Source organism: Pseudonaja textilis, chromosome 2, assembly GCF_049901715.1.
Source record: "Pseudonaja textilis isolate UNSWEBS1 chromosome 2, rPseTex1.2, whole genome shotgun sequence".
Lineage (NCBI taxonomy): Eukaryota > Metazoa > Chordata > Lepidosauria > Squamata > Elapidae > Pseudonaja > Pseudonaja textilis.
The window spans coordinates 73149111-73168721 of NC_141991.1; the positions used below are offsets into that span (position 1 = coordinate 73149111).

The 19611-nt window shown below is 37.0% G+C and overlaps 1 protein-coding gene across 1 annotated transcript in view; it reads right to left on the reverse strand.

Moving 5' to 3' along the window:
- Positions 1-12428: 12428 nt before the first annotated feature.
- SLC6A7 (solute carrier family 6 member 7) overlaps positions 12429-19611 on the reverse strand; it is a 37058-nt gene continuing 29875 nt past the window's right edge. The window contains exons 13-14 of the mRNA XM_026696171.2: positions 17085-17255; positions 12429-14667 (exon numbers count right to left, since the gene is read on the reverse strand). Of these exons, the coding sequence (XP_026551956.1) occupies positions 14455-14667; positions 17085-17255 (384 nt within the window). The 3' untranslated portion in view covers positions 12429-14454. The remainder of the gene's footprint in view (positions 14668-17084; positions 17256-19611) is intronic.

Sequence of the window (19611 nt, forward strand, 5' to 3'; positions counted from 1 at the left end):
TATTAATAGTATGGTTTGTTTCAGTTTGTTTTTTTCTTTCAGAAGTTCACGTGAAATTGTCCCAAAACCATAAGTAAAAAGATCAGGAGAGCTTGGGCAGGGGGAGAACGTGCATCTTTCTGTTGATTGCTTCTCCACCACACATTACAGGAAGTCCTGGACTTGCAACAGTTCATTTAATGGCCAATAGAAGTTATAACAGCACTGGAAAAAGTGGCTTATAGCAATAGCACTTAGACTTATGTACTTTTTCACAGTGCTTTTACAGAGTCAGCCTATTGCCCCTAACAATCTGGGTCCTCATTTTACCCACCTCAGAGGGATGGAAGGCTGAGTCAACCTTGAGCCTGGTGGGATTCGATCTGCCAAATTGCAGGCAGCCAGGCAGTCAGCAGAAGTAGCCTGCAGTACTGCATTCTAACTACTGCGCCACCGTGACTCTTAAATTATAACTATTTTTTCCACATTTATGACCATTGCAGTGTCCCCATGGTCACAGGATCAAAATTCAGTGTTTGCAGTGTCCTGGAATCATATGATGCCCTTTTATGACCTTCTGACAAGCGAAGTCAATGGGAAAACCAGATTTACTTAATAACCGTGTACTTAACAGCTACAGTGATTCACCATTCAACATGGCAAGAAAAGTTGTAAAATGGGGCAAAATTCACATAACAAATGTCTCACTTAGCAACAGAAATTTTGGGGCTCAATTGTGATCGTAAGTTGAAGATTACCTCCTGTGACATACAAAGACACCTTTGTTTGACAGAGGCGCACAACTCTGTACATAGCATATAGATGTCTCTTCTATGAACCAGAAAGAAGTGTTAGATCTGTCCAAAGCAGTTCATATTTATTCCCATGAGAATTTTTCATGTTATCACTGATTTATCACTTTAGCCTCAATTTACCTTTCTATTCCCTGACAGTTATGTGGTAAGGAAGTTTTTTTTCCACACAATACCAGCATGCAACGATTTGCACACAAACTTTTGGGAGGAGGGGGGCTTGAAGGGCAACTTTTCCCATATCGGATGGGCTTTGTGAATTTTGCCCTATCTAGCAGCGTCTGAAAATACAGTGCTTGAGGACTAGGCTGTTGGTGAGACTCTGAAGATCAATACCCGAGACAGGGGAGTTACCAGAAAAAAAGAAAAGAAAAGATGGCAGGAATCATAGTAGATACAGATGCATTTCAGCACCTAAGTAGCAGCAAAGGGTAGAAGGGGAGGTAGGGTAGGATTGCTTAAAAGTCACAATAGTTGTGATGATACAACTGGTGCCCTTCTCCCTTTTTACATGACACTTCCACTTGATGGGCTTTTTAACACCTCTGCGCACCATCAGCAGGCACCTCTGAATATACAACAATACTGTATGCTTTTTATTTTATTTATTAAATTTTTATGCCATCCATCTCACTGCCTGAGATGATTTTATATTCATATTCCCTTCCAAAATATTCCCTTCCAAAAAAAATTCTAAAAACCCAATTATGTTATATGGGGGTTTTTTTGTATGGTATCTTCAGTTGAATTTCAGGTTTCCTTATTTAGAAGGTTCACAGATGTTCATCTGGAGAGACAGGCCTGGTTATTTCTCCATCTGGCATGGCCTCCTCAGAAGAGTTTCCTCTGGAAAAGAACAACAGCCCTGTAACTGAAGGCTGTTGTGAAACAGAAGGGTTAAGAGAAATTTAACTGTGTACCAGGACAGTCTCACATTTCACCTCAGCAGTGAACTTACTAGAAACATTCCCAGATAAGGCATTGCCCTGCCTCATTCAGAGACTTTTATGAGGGATCCAGATAAGGTCAACATAGATTTGTAATACTCTGTTTCCCTGGCACTTGTTCTTGTCTTTTCTTCTTCTACTTTACTTTAGTACTGAAATACTGGTAAGGAAAGAAAATAGCTGCAAAATGTCCAGCAGCGTGAGAAACCATTGATTTAGAGACATTTTTAGTAACATTTTGCAAGACTCCACCTTTTAGCTTCAGCTTTCATATATGCAAAATAAAGGTCCTGATTCCGAACTATCAGTTTTTTATTAGCATGACATTCTGTAACTGCAACAAGTAATCTAAATTAATATTCCTAATACTCAAATAATTAGTTGCAATTATTTGCAAACTGTTTAAATATATTTTCCAATCCTTAAACAAAACTGCAAGAATTTGACAATGAATAATGGCTAAAGTTTTAGAGCAACTTGTAGAATAGAGTTATTTTTACAATTTCCCTCCATATTCACCTAGCATTAATATTACATTAATGGTGCCAACACAAGCATAAAGTGAGCAAGATTCTTTATAGAAGATCATACTCCCTACTATCTGAAAAGGAGTGCATTTGCTTTAGCTTATATTTTCTAACTTGATGGAAGATGTAGCATCCAATACTGGGGAAGTGTACTGGGTTGGGGAAAAACTACTTTTGTAGTTGGAATATAAAAAAATGTAGAATATAAAATATTCATTGAAAGGCAATGCAAAGTCTAAACAGTAGTACAGTATGTGATATCAACTAGCAAACTGCATGTAATTAATATTTTTTAGCATTCTGATCATTATACTTAATCATTAGGAAGTGGAAGTTTCTGCCAATCTTATGGGTTGCAATAGTACTAGTGATTGCAATTCTTAAATTGATATGACAATTGATTAATTTATATGTTTATTTCTGTATTGTTTACCTATTTCATTCTCTCTCATTAGTGCCTATATCTCCTGCAATGACAAGTGACCATTCTAGAAGGAAGGCTAGCTGGCTCAGGTACATTATTACTAAAGCTGAACTATTGATTGACCAATATGGTGAATTCTCCATAGATGGAAATACCCAGAAAGCACATAAGTATATTACTAGAAGGAACTGTATGAGGTAAGTAGAATTTCTACAAGAACAATAATAACCCTTTCTAACTCTAATGTTGGCATTAGCAGCAAAGAAAATTAAACTTAGATTATATAATTAAGCATTTCTGGGAGGTGTTCGTGTTCCTTTCTGCAACTGCCACACAATTCACAATGACAAGAAGGGCTTCTTGGAACGCTAGGCTGCCATTAGTTTCCATTATTATCGTTCTAATCTTCACAGCTTGAAATATGAAATAACTGCTAGATCCCTCAATGCTATATAATATATTGGTTAAAATATTGTTCTAAGGCACCATTTGAACACAAAGCCTCCTGGTCATACATCTCATAGGTTCGCTGTTGTAGGGATAAAATAAAGAAAAATCCACACAATATGCCACACAAGGGAAAGATAAGATATAAATGCAATGAATAAATAATAAATTAATGTAATCTGGTTTACATTTATCTTTCTCTATACATGATATATTCTATGAAAAATAGCACTAAAGAATGCCACAGCTCTTTGCATTTCTACTGTATTATGCAATCAAATTGCACAAAACTATGCAATTTAAAGTAAGGAGCATTCATATGCTCTGCTTTATCGCAAATACAGGTAGCCCTTGATTTAAAACACTGACCATTCAAAGTTACAATGGCATTGAAAAAAGTGATTTATGACCATTTTTCACATTTACGACAATTCTGGCATCCCCATGGTCATGTAATTAAAATTCAGATGCTTGGCAACTGCGTCATATTTATAATGGTTGCAGTATCCCGGAGTCATGTGCTCACTTTTTGTGACCTTCTGACAACCAAAGTCAACAGGGAAGCAGATTTGCCTAACAATCATGTTACTATCTTAACAACTTCAGTGATCTACTTTCCAACTATGGCAAGAAAGATCTTAAAATGGGGCAAAATTTAACAAATTTTTACTTAGAAATTGAAATTTTAGATTCAATTGTGGTCATAAGTTGAGGACTAACTACCTCTTAATTGCAAAGCATAGTTAGTGTCAGGTGCAAACAACCATATCCCTCCATGTAGAGTTCAATTATCTATTTTATTGCTCAAATGTATACAGATGAATCTTCTCAGACTGATGTTTTGTACCTGGATAAAACTAGATAAGGTTCAATGGCATTCAAGGGAGGTCAGATTTTGTCCCGTTGTGCCCACTTTGGGATTTCAGACTAATTCCTCACTTGATTCCTCCTTCTGGCTTGGCCAGTCTCTCTCTTATGGCTATATCTCTCCAGGCATACAGGCATAAAATCACAAAATTAGGCTCAGTACTCTTCAATATCTTCATTAATGACTTAGATGAGGGAAGAGAAGGGGAACTTACCAAATTTGCAGATGATCCTAAGCTGGCAGGAATAGCTAACACCCAAGAAGATAGGCTCAAGATCCAGAGGGATATTGACAGACTAGAACACTGGGCTGTATCTAACAAAATGAAATTCAATATAGAGAAGAGTAAAATCCTACACTTAGGCAAGAAAAACCAAAAGTACACATATAGACTGGGTGAAACCAGGCTCAATAGCAGTAACTGTGAGAGGGATCTTGGAGTCCTAGTGGACAACCAGCTAAATATGAGCCAGTAGTGTGCAGCAGCTGCCAAAAAAGCTAATGCAATCCTAAATTGTATTAACAGAGGGATACAGTCAAGATCAAGGGAAGTACTAATACCACTCTATAAAGCCTTAGTAAGACCACACCTAGAGTACTGCATCCAGTTTTGGTTACCACATTATAAAAAAGAAGTTGAGACTCTAGAAAAAGTACAGAGAAGAGCAACCAGGATGATTAGAGGACTGGAGGCTAAAACATACAATGAACGGTTGCAGGAACTGGGCTTGACTAGTCTAGTAAAGAGAAGAACCAGAGGAGACATGATAGCGGTCTTCCAATATTTGAGGAGCTGCCACAGACAGGAAGGGGTCTAGCTATTTTCTAAAACTCCTGTAGGCCAGACAAGGAATAATGGATAGAAACTGAACAAGGAGAGATTTAACCTGGAAACAAGGAGAAACTTTCTGACAGTGAGAACAATCAACCAATGAAACAGCTTGCCCTCGGAAGTTGTGGGAGCGCCATCAGTTGAGACCTTCAAGAAGTGATTGGATTGCCATTTGTCAGAAATGGTATAGGGTCTGCCGCTTGGGCGGGGGGTTGAACTAGATGACCTACAAGGTCCTTTCCAACTCTGATTATCTGTATCTGTATCTATCTGTAAAATAAAGTATTAGTTCCTAATTATGTTTGCACTCTAGCTATCAGTTGTAGGTAAGAACAAAGATCAAATAGACTGTTGATCTCCAAGATACCCTTATTATCCAATAAAGAAATATAATAAAATCAAAGGCCTAGAATAAACTAAAAAAAAAAAGAGTTCCACTCCTCCATCCATCCTTATGTAATTTGGCATCCACAAACACTATTTATTTATGCAGTCATGAATTCTCCTTCATCCATCTAACCATCCATTCATTCTTTCTTTCTTTCATTTCTATGTGTAGCCTTTCTACCAAAAATTTAGCTAGCAGCCAAAATTGAGAAGATAATTTATGTTTCAGTTCATCCTTCAAAAGAATAATAAGACTGAGCATTTATTATCATGCCTTTTATGTTACAGATTAGCAGTTTGTAAATGTGAGTTCAAAGATATCTAGTGGCAAGAGCCATTTAAGCCATTACTGTCACTGCAACGTTTTTCCTAGTCACTTGAACTTTTATGTTAGATATCCCCTAACAAAAATACTGTGAAACATAGAAAAATGCCCACCAAATTAACACCCTTTCCCCAGTGTGCCCAACCATTCTGCTCAACAACTATGCAAAACCCTTGCTGGTCATCAGCTACTTTTACATAACCAATTGCTTTCTTCTCTACCGAGCTTCTGAAATCAATGTGGTTCCTCGGCTTTCACCCAGTCAAAGGCAATTTGGGCAGTAAAGTAGCCTCTCCTTGGGCAAACAGTGTCAAGGTTAGAGCAAGTCATTAATTGTAATAATAAATCTTTATTGCAAATCCCTCTTCTTCCCATCCCCCAGCCTGGATGTAACTTTCCATAAACTACATTTATGGTATGCTTTATAATGATTAACTCATTGCTTGGTAGCTTGCAAAAGTTTTTGAAAAGCCTGGCCCTGGCTAAGCTAAGAGTGGGTTGGAATCTGAAACAGAAAGAGAAAAGCATTTCTCTTTTTCAGGATGGTTTAACCGCTCCTTTCATTTGTAGAGCTAATGGCCTGCTGGCAAATCTGATTAGGAAAGCGAAGAATGCAGCTAGTTGCCTTTCCAATGAAATAATGTTAAGACAGCTTCTTTTTCTAAGCTCTGTAATGGAAAATAAAATACGATTACATAGACCCGTTGTCAGGTTGACTAATTTAACTGCCTCAAACTCTTCCCCAGTTTCCCTTCCATGGGGAGATATAAACATATGACGGATCAGAAAGAAGAGTTTTTATACAAACACCACAATCAAAGACATCAATTTGGCATCTATTTTGCTATTTGGAGGGGTCACTTGGCAATTATATTTATTCTTTTGAGTCCCTTCACTTGCACTTTGGTTCCCCTGTGAACGTTTTAGGGCATTTTATTACCATAATTTTCTTGTGACCCCTTTTTAGCCTGCACTTTTTTCATTGATGGTTAGCTTCAATTTATACTTTTCAATGGTTTTATTCTCTTGTTTTATATTTGACTGACATGCGTCTTAACGTTTTGTTCTACATCATGCTCATATCTGTTAATTTCAAGGTGATTCATTAAGTCATGCAAGGACAACTCAGAATAGTTCAATCAGGCCTTCTGCAAGAAATATCTACTGAAGAATTGACAAACTTTGTATCAGAAAGCAATACAACATAAATATTTGAAAAAACAACGAATTTGTTTTGCTTTAAATTTGTCCCCTCCAATGATGATTATTACCAGAGGGACTCTGCTTAATCAAATGCATTGGGGAAGCTAGAAATGAAGACATTCCTACATACAGTCCTATACCTATACCATTAGACATATTTCAGTTCAAATTAAACCTGAATTCTTTCTGTGATTTGGACAAACAACCTGCAATCCCCAAAGCCCCTTTTGTCTCCCCCAAAAGCCTCTTCTGTAATGTCACTTTTAGCAGCACGACTAGAAAAACTTTGTTTCCTGTCATTTTGAGGCAAGAAGATCCGAAGGAAGCATTGTACACCTTAAAGTTCACATTTTTATAAAGGCAGAGCTACCCTATTGGGAGAAGGAAAAGGGCATTGGGTGAGCAAGAGCAGGAGCAAAGAGAGGGGAGAGAGGAGGTGGGAGGCAGTTTCAGTGTGTTATTTCTCAAAGGCAATGCCCATTTTTCTACCATTTCTGCTCTTTTACCTTTTTGTTCAGGTCACCTATAATACAGAGGCCAACTGCTGTTTAAATTCATGCTCATTCTCCCCAGCAGAGAAATCCCAGCTCTGTGGTGCTCTTTTGGTTGCTGCTGCTGCTGCTGCTGCTGCTGCTGTTCAATAAATGGGGGCACCCCAAACCCCCAGGCTTCTCTGGCCAGCTTAACTGTCCCATAGCTTTTCAAAGGAAGCTGAACTGAAGAAAAAAAAAATCATTATTAAAGCCTTCCTTCATTTCCTAGCTGCTGCTTAGTCTCAATGGCCTGTTTTCTTTGCCTTATTAAAATCATGAAACACGCCCAAGTAATGTAGACTTTGAAGAAAGCAGTTCTGTACATAAAAGATAAAATGTGATTATTAAAATTTTCACATGAAGCTGCTTCATGTGAAATTAATAAAAGCAGAATCGTTTATTTTAGTGACGCTACTTTAAGGATGCTTTTAACATGAAATCACCTTGCTTTATTCATGGAATCTTACACAGAGCTTACACTCTTAGAGACATGTAACTCTTGAGATGCTTGCATGAAGACATCATGACAGAAACATAATTGCTAGAGAAACTCCAAAAGAAAATACAAAGTCCAGGAAACAACATGTGCATTTTAAAAGAAGTTTTTCAATATTGATTTTTTTCCCATGCTTCCACTGACTTCCTTTAGGTTTGAGAGTGATGGTGATGTGATCCTACATCTCCATTGTCCAAGTCTAGCCATTACTCTGTGATAGCTGTGATCTGTTTCTATCCATCGCATTGGAATGTTTGTATTCCTTGCACTTACGGCTACTGAATGCTTTAGTTTGCTTAATCTTCTATGGAACTGAGCTGCCTGCTGGCCCTGATTTACAAGAAGGAAAGGGAAAGCCATCTATCTCCTTAAAGAAGGTCACATCTAAATGTCTTTCTTTCTTTCTTTCTTTCTTTCTTTCTTTCTTTCTTTCTTTCTTTCTTTCTTTCTTTCTTTCTTTCTTTCTTTCTTGACAGCAAGACAGGAAGTCTGTTAGCTTTTCATTCACATTGAAAAGAAAAGAGCTTCTTTGGGAAGTCACAGACAAGATACATTGTCTTTACACTATCTTGACTATCTATTACGAATCCAGTGGATAATGGCATGGTGCAGTGCAGGAATTCTACGTTACATATGATGGATACCAGGAAAGTCATATTTAACTATGGTGAACATTTAGAGCAATGTTGTATTTGTTCTCTTTTAGCCAAGAAGCTAAATAGCAGTGACATCTGGGAAATGTCTGATACTAAGCACTTGCACCTGGAGTCAATTATTATACTGCCAATATTGATGTCCCATAGAACTGTTTTAGAGAGTTTTTACCCTAAGGGAAGCCTTGACATTCTGAAAAGTATGAGCTTTGCAAAGCTGAAAGCCTAAGTATATACAAACTGAAGCAGAAATTACTTAACTCGGGCAAAAACAAACTCAAATTGTTGATACTAACAAACAAACATTTGAATATTTTTATCCAAGGCAATGTATAATTAAGTAGGAAGGAAGGAAGGATTTTGACATTTAATATTGAATCATATTTTTAACAGAACTTTTCAGAATATTATTTGGCTATTAAAATAAATAGGCATTCGCCTTAAATCTACAAATAATGATGCAGATAGATAAATATGAGATCTTCCCCTACACAAAACTTATATTCAGTATTTAAATTTCAAATCTTCCTGAAAATACCTTACAGAACTGAACAGCATCCTCTTAAACATAGGACTTTCATTTTAGCATGCTGTTCTGTTTGATGTTATAATCATTCATCATCTACAAAGGTGATAAGCAGAAAAACATATAAGAATTTTCTTCTAATTCCAACTTTGTCCATTCAGTTGAATAACTAAAAAGGAAGGTATATTTCTTCAGGGTTTTTTTTCCTTATATGACCTATGTTTATGATTTCAGTTTCCAGGAACAAGGAGAGACCAGGATGGGTTAAACTATCTGCATAAATTTGGGTTGTGAATATGTATTCTTAGAACACCTGCTTCAAGGTGGGAGGAGAAAGAAGCAGACAAGGAATATTCTGCAATGTATGTATGAGGGGCCAGTCCTACCATCAACATTCAAATTGCTGTCCACTCACAACCAGCACTTCAAAGCTTTCCACCTTCATTTCACAAAGCTGATATTTGTTGCAATTCAGTGAGAAATGTCCTTTTGACCTCTTTCTCCCACACCCTGGGAAAATGTGTGTCCTTCTTCCTCCTTTTATTCCTCCCAATTCTATCATTTTAGAAGACATCTTTAACATTGTTCTGCAAATGTATAAAAATACAGAGACTGTTTAAAGTGCTGAATCTTCATGCTATGTTCAAACTCTTAGAATCTTTCTTTTTTTTAAACGACTTAGTAGTAAATCCCTAATTTAGTCCCAATATCACTAAATAGGCAATAACTATAGTTTTCTGTTTGGTCACCACTAATACAAGCATTGAAGAGATAACTAAAAGCTATTGTTTGCAATTTGTACTGTTTCCTTTCAATGGTTTTGGCACCAGACTGTATTTCTAGTAATACTTCTTAAGTAATAGAATTCCCACGTCAGAAGAAAATCACAAACATAGGTCATGTGACCACCTTTTGCAACCTTCTGACAAGCAAAGTCAATGGGGATGCCAGATTCACTTAACAGCCATGTTGCTAATTGAACAACTGCAGTGATTCACAACTGTGGCAAGAAAGGCCATCAAACGGGACAAAAATCATATAATAATTGCCTCACTTAGAAAACAGAAATGTTGGGCCCAACTGTGGTTGTAAGTCAAGGACTATCTGTATAGCCTTGTTTGGATTTAAAATTACTACATGTAGTAGCATAATCTTGGAGAGAAATATGATGGGAGGACCACAATGTGATGTTAAATTATATGCTTAAAACATAGAATTTGTCATCTTGTGAAGAGCTTAGCTCTACTGAGCCTGGGATATGGGAAAGAAGATAGTTCTACATAAGTGGAAAGACAATTATTCTCCTGATTTTTTAAAAAATGGATTCGGGATATAACTGTGTGATTTGTTTTTAAAAAATCTTTGCATTGTAAAAATGAGATGATTCGGCCTGTTGCTATAGGGTCAAGACTGAGTTATAAGTTTAATGGTTGAATTAATGTTATATGCTGCAGTTATTTCCAATTATTATTTGGAGAGGCTTTTTGTAGTTTTTTCTTCTTCTCTTCTTTGCCACATTTAGTTAAAGTGCTTTTTAAATCAGTTGGAAATTCTAAAGCCTCAAGTGACTACTGTTGGGAGAAAAAAAAACTTGTAGTCCAGTCTGTCTTATAACCATTAAGCCTTGCTGGTTTCTTCTAGGAATGTAGCTGCTTATGAATGATTGCAAGGTCAGTTCTAATATGGTTATGCTGGTTGATCCAAACACAACAGGAGGAATTCAGTAATTTGCATACTCCTCCTTGTGAAGCTAATAAATAATCAAGGCTATTATGTTGTCCATGCTGACTGATATCCTATTTATTTTTGCATAATGTATAATACATCCACAGTAATCAAGATCCAAATTATCTATATGCATGACCTGTGCAAGACAATCTAAAAATTGTGTGTGGCGGAGGAGAAGTTGGGTACATTTTAGAATGGATTATTGGAATACTACATCCATGAGGCAAATCAGAATCATTTATTACATACAAATTTATTCCATACAAAGAACATGACCAAAATTGTTCTCAGTGAGTTTCCTATAATCACTGGCACATTGGCAAAATAGCCACCATCAGCATCCAGTCCTCTTAAAAAGAATTGTCATTATAAAGCGCTAATCCATTATAATACAAACATTCAGTTGCATTCAGCACAGGTGTCAAATTCACCACTTTGTCGTCACGTGACATTTTGCGACATTTTTCCCCTTTGCGAACCTGGAGTGGCAATGGCTTGATGCATCTGGCCAGCAGGCCTCCAGTTTGACAAGACTGATTTACAGTATTTGACACTGTATGGAGCATATTATCCTATCTTTAAAAACTGGAGAGAGAACAAAATATGATCACTAATAAACCAAATGTTTATAAACACTGCTGTTTGACAATATCTCTTATTCAAATAGTACTGAATAACTGTGAGGAAGGTTGACTGTGCTGCATTAGTAACAGAGTCTTCATTGCCAATGAAAATAACAATACAGAATACTTTATAACACTTTATTGCATGTTCCATGTTGCATGTTTCATATTGAGGGTCAAAGGTATGTACAAGATCTGTTTTTTTTCACTGTATCAGCCAATGTTAATATAAAAATCAGATTCTTTCTTCTTGACTCTTGCTTTTTGAAAAAAAAATCTCCCCCTTTACCAATATTTGAGGAAAAATATTCATATATGCATTCAAGGATTTTAATAGAAATTTTCCCCTACTCAGCTAATGTGAATTACTTTTTATTTGCCAGTGTGTGTGAAAAAAACACTGAATTTTTATTTCTTTGGATATTCAGAGTGACCACTAAGAGAGCCTATAATGCAAATGAATAGGCCACAGATCAGACATTTATAGTCTGTATTAGGTCTAAGAAAAAAGTGCCTTGGTTTTGCGCACCATGGAAGTTTTTCCAGGTGATTTTAAAAGGAGTGGGAAGATAAGAAAGTACAATGTGGGTGAGTTTGGCTGGACAACAGATATGAACCGATAATTAAAAAGCGCACTAAAAACATAATTATTCAGGTTTCTGGCCAGGATGTTAAGGTGAGAAAAAGATCAGTTTGGCAGTTGAAGAGTGACAGTTAGAAAGTGAAGGATACAGTAGGCCAAATCAAGGCAGTGTTTCTCAGCTTCGCTACTTAAAGAGATGTGGACATGAACTCTCAGAATTCCCCAGCACCTATATAGGTAGTCCTTGACTTATGACCACAACTGAGCCCAAAATTTCTGTTGCAAAGTGAGACATTTGTTAAGTGAATTTTACCCCATTTTACAACTTTTCTCGCCACAGTTGTTAAGTGAATCTCTAAAATCAGTAACATGAATCCGGCTTCCCCATTGACTTTGCTTGTCAGAAGGTTGCAAAAGGGCGACTCTGTCAGAAGGTTGCAAAACATGAACCCTGGGGCTCTGCAACCATCATAAATATGAGTCAGTTGCCAAGTTTCTGAAATTTAATCACGTGATCATGGGGATGTTACAATGGTCATAAGTGTAGAAAACGGTCATAACGTGTGTTTTTCAGTGCCATTGTAACTTTGAATGGACTACCTGTATTTAAAACTAAGATTTCGTCAGAGATATTTCCTCTAAAATCTCATCAGAGATTTTATTGTAAAATGCTTCCCAAGGAATGATTTTATCAGAACTGACAGCATTGGCAATATCAACATTTCATGTTGAAGGTTGTCCTTTATGCTGGTTGTCCTCATGAACAATGCTAAAGAGTAAATTTTATCTTCTACTATATCTGCAATACACAACTGTATTCCAGATAATGGTATAAATTTTACACTCCATTAATGGCTGATTTCAGCACAAGGCAATGTCAGCATCCTATAATAAATTGTGAAACCAACACGTTTCCATAATGAATTAAAAAGCGTATTGTACCATGCAATCATTCCTTTATTAGTCAGTCCAGCCATTCATCCATCTAAGCAGTCAGCCAGCCCACCATAACATTTCTATATTATACCCGTTTTACATATCTCCACTTATGATACTATCATTCTTTAGAAAGAAAAGAAGTAATATGGACAATGTTTGTAGGCAAGTATTCTGACATCTGCATGTGTGGAAAGCTGGGTCCCCGTCACTAGAGTTGCTGTAGCCACTTCAATTTCATACAGGTTACAGTGATCTAGACTTAATGGTATTCTATAAAGCAATTTCATACAGGAAAAATCACTGATGGGCACGTAATTTTTTGCATTTTCAAAGTCCCATGCTCTCTGAAACCCTGAATAACTAACATCAGTTCTTCAGGGTTTCGGAGAGCATGGGACTTTGAATTTGCAAAAGAAAATGTGCTCCATCAGTGATTTTCCTTGTATGAAACTGCTTCATAGAATACTATTAAGTCACATGGAGTTATATAAAATAGCTTCCTATATTCACATAAACTGTACTTTTCATACATAGTGAATGTATGGACTCTTGGCATTAAAACGTCATATGAATGTGCATAGTACTTGAATTTGAACTCTTATTCCTGCAGTTTTCAGAGATAATTTATGAGACTCTAAAGATATAAATTAACCCCTTTATAAACAGATGCCAAAGTGTCCAGTCACCATACAAACAATTGTCAAAAATGTCGGTTGTAGTTGTTATTATTATTTTTATAATGTATCTTCATGTGAAAGACATTTTTCAGTCAGTTTAACTTTTCGAATGAAGATATTTCTTTTACTGACATGAATTTGCTTCCCTGGTTTGTGTTAATCCTTAGAAAAAAAAGAGACCTAAGTAAGTTATTTTTAACTTCTGAAAATCTACATCAGCCCAAGACAAGACTGAATGCATTATTCATTGAATTTTAGGGTTGTCTTGTCACCAAACAATTCCTCTAGTCTATATCTTTTAATTTACCCTAGACTTAAAAATTAGACTAATTGATTTGGAATTTTAGACTTACTATGATATTGAATTTTTCTTGAAATTAATACAAATATTCAAGGTCTCTTTCTATAAGGAATATACTCCATAAGCTATTTTCAAACTCCTTAGGCACTATGCAAAGTTACCATTTACTACGCCACAGAAGATAGAACAATAGAAGGATTTTGAGACTTGGTCCACTGGATAAAGAAAGTTCCATGTTTCTATGGTACAAGGAAGTTTGTGAATAAAGAAGTACAAGCATATAACTACAGGAAAAATAGACTGGATCAATACAATAGAAAGTAGCATACAGTATACTTATTCTGAATTTGAGGAACCCATTCTTGGTGACAGCAGCAAGGACAACATGGATGAGTGACCTGCATCAAGCATCAAAGCACTAAGACAAGTTCATTGCACATTTTGTCACATTGAACAGAAACCTCAACAACATTGGGATTTACAGCCAAATGCCCTAGTATAAGATTCTGAATAGGCAATTTTTGGCTGTATCTGGAAACAGACTGCTGATTGGACTGATGTGCCAAAGTGCAAAATTGGGCGGAATATATTCCCCACAATCTCTTTGCCTTCCATCACCTGATGTGAATAGGGAGACTGTTCCTTCATATGATAGATTCTTCTTCATCCTCTTCAATCTCTTTATCAATTTGAAAAGCTATGTTTTCATAGCTAGTTATCCCTCCATATTTTCTCATATGGACCATCAAAGGTTTAGGAGACTGGCTACCTGCCAGGGTGGCCACATACATGCCAGTTCTGTTCTCCTCCAGAGAAGGACCCCAATCCATAGTTGGTCTGCTAGCTTGCTGGATTCTCTGCAGGGAAATGAACAAATGAATCAGTGTTAATGATATGCCCAATGAAATTCCAAAAGCTAGGAAATAATTATTTTGTAGTTCATGGGTATTAACAGAATCGGCCATGTATTATTTGTGGGTTTTGATGGGATTCCAGTTAATCTAAGCTAACCTCCAGTTTGCATAAGAACTGATTTTGTTAATCTTTCACCAATGATTCAGTTTAATCATACCATATGTAGTATCTACAATACTTGTCTTACTGTTAACATAAGAAATGATTCCACTAGCAGTTCAAAAAATAGAAATTTCTGCATTTCTTTTCTCCTGGAACTATAAGGAATTATGGCACTCAAGTTCTGTTCTGCCTTGGAATCTCACTAAGCCTTCTCAAGACTTGTAAACCCTTAGATACGAAAAACTTATAGTTTTGTTGCAGGTTGTTTTTTGAGATCTAATTACTTGACCTAATGTGGTTGTAACACCTGCACAAGTGAGGTACCAATAACTTCTGCTGGGACCAACGTTCTTCCTTGTTTACTTACTTTATCTTCCACCTGCCTTTCCCACTCTGTCTTACTTAGTAAATACAATACATTAACAGACACCATCAAGGAAAATAATAAGTTTGTTCTGCTGATTGAACATGAAGATTTGCCCCATAAACGAGGAAGAATGTTGGTACCAGCAGAGATGCCCAAATGAATTATTTGCTTCCTTTTCACAAAATTGCTTCCGTTTTTGTGAAGGAAGGAGACAGGTCTATGTTTTTTTTAAACTCACAGAGCACTGGAAGCTTCAGGGACAATGCACCCAGCAATTGATTTGATGCAAGGAGAGTGAGCATTTGCTCGCCAGCCTTCTCTGTGCTTATTTATGGGCTTGGTTGGCTGAGCAATAACAGGGTGAAGGCGCAGATTGACAATACATAACAATACAGGTGATACCATGTTGAAAGCCGATTGGATTTGCAGACAAGTAAGACACAGAGGAAGAATGATGGGTTGACCTTCAAGTGTGCAAAATGGTTGCAAGCAGTAAGGCTGGGGTGTGGCCAAGCTCTTTATTTATTCACTGTATGAATAGAATGAACTGTATGAGTTCGCAATGACCCTTCAGGTGTAATTCTAAAGTTCAGACTTGTACCAAACAAATTTGAACAAATCTGGAGGAGCATTGGGCATTTCCTGCCCAGCTGTAAGTTCAAAAGCTTTCAGGTTTTTTTAAGTTAACCAGTAATGAATACGCCTGACTCTAAATTGTGCTTAACTCCAATTATGATATACATATTTATAGACCATTTGATTAGAAGTGCATATTTGATTAAACCACAATTAATACTAATTGGCTTCAATCCGAATGCTTTAGTTAACTATCAGAATGAAAATTCCAGTTTTATTCCTTATGGCAAAAAGGACTGAAAAGAAAATATTGCTGAGGTTTAACAAAGGTGATTATACACCACTGTACAAAAATTAGAAGTGGCTAATTGCCACTTCCATGCCCTCTAATTTCCTTACATGTGTAATTATTGTTTTCCTTTGACTCTTCATCTCTGTAATGCAACCAACTTGTTCGTAGCCCTGGTCTGATCCTCTTCCTTGGGACCGTGCAAAGCCTTGATGAAAATTAGGGACATACTTTCTTAATAGGAGAAATGGAGAAACAGATAACCGATAATCAGAGTTGGAAGGGACCTTGTAGGTCATCTAGTCCAACTCCCTGTCCAAGCAGGAGACCTACAGTATTTCTGACAGATGGCAGTCCAATCTCTTCTTGAAAGTTTCAAGTGATGGTGCTCCCATAACTTTTGAGGGCAAGCTGTTCCATTGGTTGATTGTTCTCACTGTCAGAAAGTTTCTCCTTATTTCCAGGTTAAATCTCTCCTTGTTCAGTTTACATCCATTATTCCTTGTCTGGCCTTCAGGTGCTTTAGAAAATAGCTTGACCCCTTCCTGTCTGTGGCAGCCCCTCAAATATTGGAACACTGCTATCATGTCTCCCCTGGTCCTTCTCTTCACTAGACTAGTGAAGAAGCTCTGGTGGTGCAGTGGTTGGTATGCAGGCTCACTCTGTCCACAGCCAAGAGTTCGATCCTGACCAGCTCAAGGTTGATTCAGCCTTGCATCCTTCTGAGGTTGGTAAAATGAGAAGCCAGATTGCTTGGGGCAATATGCTGACACTGTAAAACCACTTAGAGTACTGTAAAGCACTATGAGACAGTATATAAGTTTAAGTGCAACTGCTATTGCTAGACTGCTATGGAACAAAAACCATTATAACTCTAGTACAAGTCCTATAATGGTTTTAACAGTGTTTTGAACTCTAAGAATCTTCTCAAGTATTCCTTTTCTCTTTGCAACTATTTCATTTGTTTTAGCCTAACAGGATTACGCTGATGTTTTGTATTGGATGCTTTTCTCCTTGTTACTTACTTGCCAGAGTGTCCCTTCTTCTCGGAGCACAGCAAACAGCATTCCCATGGGAATCATCAGGCAAGAGAAGATCCCCATTAGGATGCCCAGAGCCTCAGACCAAAATGGAAAGCAGTAGGTCCCATTGTACTTTGAAGGCTGGTACTTGATAATGCTATACACAAGCAGTGCCTGAAACAGAGCATCAGATATCAGAGAACCGATCAATCTGCTATGGGAGTTTTCATTTCCCTTCAAACTTAGCTATTACAAGTTAATTAGATATATATCATACTGCTTAACAGATGCAATATTAATCCCATGGGATTAGGATAGTGGCACTCCAGAACATCATCAAGGAGATGTACTCTTTTATCCTTAGCTGCATAGAACTATCTATTTCCATATAAATGGTTGGGGATTGATACAAAATGAAGTTAGCATTTATTTAATCACTAAAGGGTTATCCTTTGGTGTTGTTGTTTTTTTCTGCTGTTGATATGGAACACCTGTGTAGAGTAAAATGAACTCCCTCAACTTCAGTAGATGATGTTTCATCACCACCTTGTACAAACAAATAGTCCTTAACCTTGGGATGTTCTCCTGCTTAGCAGAATAGGCAAAGCTTTCCTGGAAAAAGATAAGATAAACCTATCCTTCTTGCCCTTAGTAAAATCAAGTGAGAAAGAACTGTGGCCCCATGCTTCTGCAGAGTCATTTGCAAAAATGAATTAAGCAAATGTAAATTCATTTATATTATAAATTAACTCATCAAAAACAACACTAACCATAAAAACCTCCAATCTTGTCCTGATCTAAACTTACAGCAATGTGCCCGCTCCCATATACTACCCACAGAACTCAAAAATCATCTAGACAATGGAGAGAAGGACCTGTACATTGATTACAATGCAGACTGTATCAAAAGAAAGTCACACAACCCACAACTCAGCACCCAACCCTACTTCAACCAATCCACCATCACTCAAGACTAGGCATGCACTCCCCCAACTACCTCAATTCAAACTACAACTGGCCTTAAATGCAAGCTACTCAATGCAAGAAACCTTGTAAATAAAATAGAAAATAAAATAAATATATTTCTCCTCTTACTAAATACGGCTAAATTCGACATCATATTTGTCTGTGAAACATGGCTCAACACATCTCTCCCTGACTCCATTACCACAGTAATAGACTGTCATGTTTACCGATCTGATTGTGAAATCCATAGAGGAGGTGGTGTTGCTATCTTCTATAAAAAGTCCTTACATCTAAAAAAACATCCAAGTTACCCAAGAGCTTGCTCTTCCTGAGACCATTATCTGTGAACTGACCTTAAATATCACATTTTGGTTCTTACTATGTTACGGAGCCCCTGATTATGACATTGAACATGTAAACAAGCTAAATACACTACTAACATGGGCAGCATCCTGCCCACATGCTTTTATCTTTCTTGGTGACTTCAATCTACCTCATATTAACTGGACCCTAAACGAATGTACAACTGAACCCATACATGCAACCTTCTACAATGCTGTAACAAATCTGGGACTGGAACAACTAGTAAGCAACAATACTAGGCTTAACAACTGCCTCGATCTCATCTTCTGCAGTAGTTTGAATTCAATTTATGGAATGCAAATTAAAGAATCCTTTTCCAACAGTGACCACAACGTGATTGACTTTTGTCTCAACATACATCCACATAAAAATCACCACAATGATGTAATCCCCATTTATAACTTCAAAAAAGGCAACTATGATCTTATAGACAACGATCTCTCATCCCTTAATTGGCAATTTCTATTCATTGGATGCATTACTGTTGAAGACCATTGCAACATATTTTTACTTGAAGTCAAGAGTCATCAAATTATATGTACCACTAACAACTCCCAAAACCAGAAAACCAGAAAAAAACAGATTACCCATAACAATAAGGAAGCTTCAATCCAAAAAGAAATCACTTTGGCAGAAAAACAAATCTGGTCACGTTGCCAACTTCAAAAGCTGATACAAAAATTTGTGCCACCAGATAAAGACTGAATGCATCAATTATCATATTAAAAAAGAGGAAAACCTACGGACCAATTCCACCTGTGCTTTCTACAATTTTGTAAACAGCAAACTAAAAGACTGAAAGTCCATCCCACCCCTTTAATGGTAAAGACTGTAATGATGACACCATTAAAGCAAACCTCTTTAACACATTCTTTGGCTCAGTATTTGTAAACAGCAATGGATCATACCCAGTATTTCCTAGTTGAACCACAGACAACTACAATGATCTAATAAATATCGATTTTACAGAAGACATTGTTGAAAAAGCACTGCGCAATCTAAAACCATCTCTATCTATTGAACCAGACGGAATATGTGCCTACTTCTTAAAAAAGCTGTCCACTGCCATAAATGAACCTCTAAGCATAATCTTGGAAAATCTTTCAGGACCAGCTCCTTGCCAAACCTATGGTCACTAGTCACAGTCATCCCCATCTTCAAAAAGGGAGACCCCAGCCTAGTTGAAAATTATAGACCAATC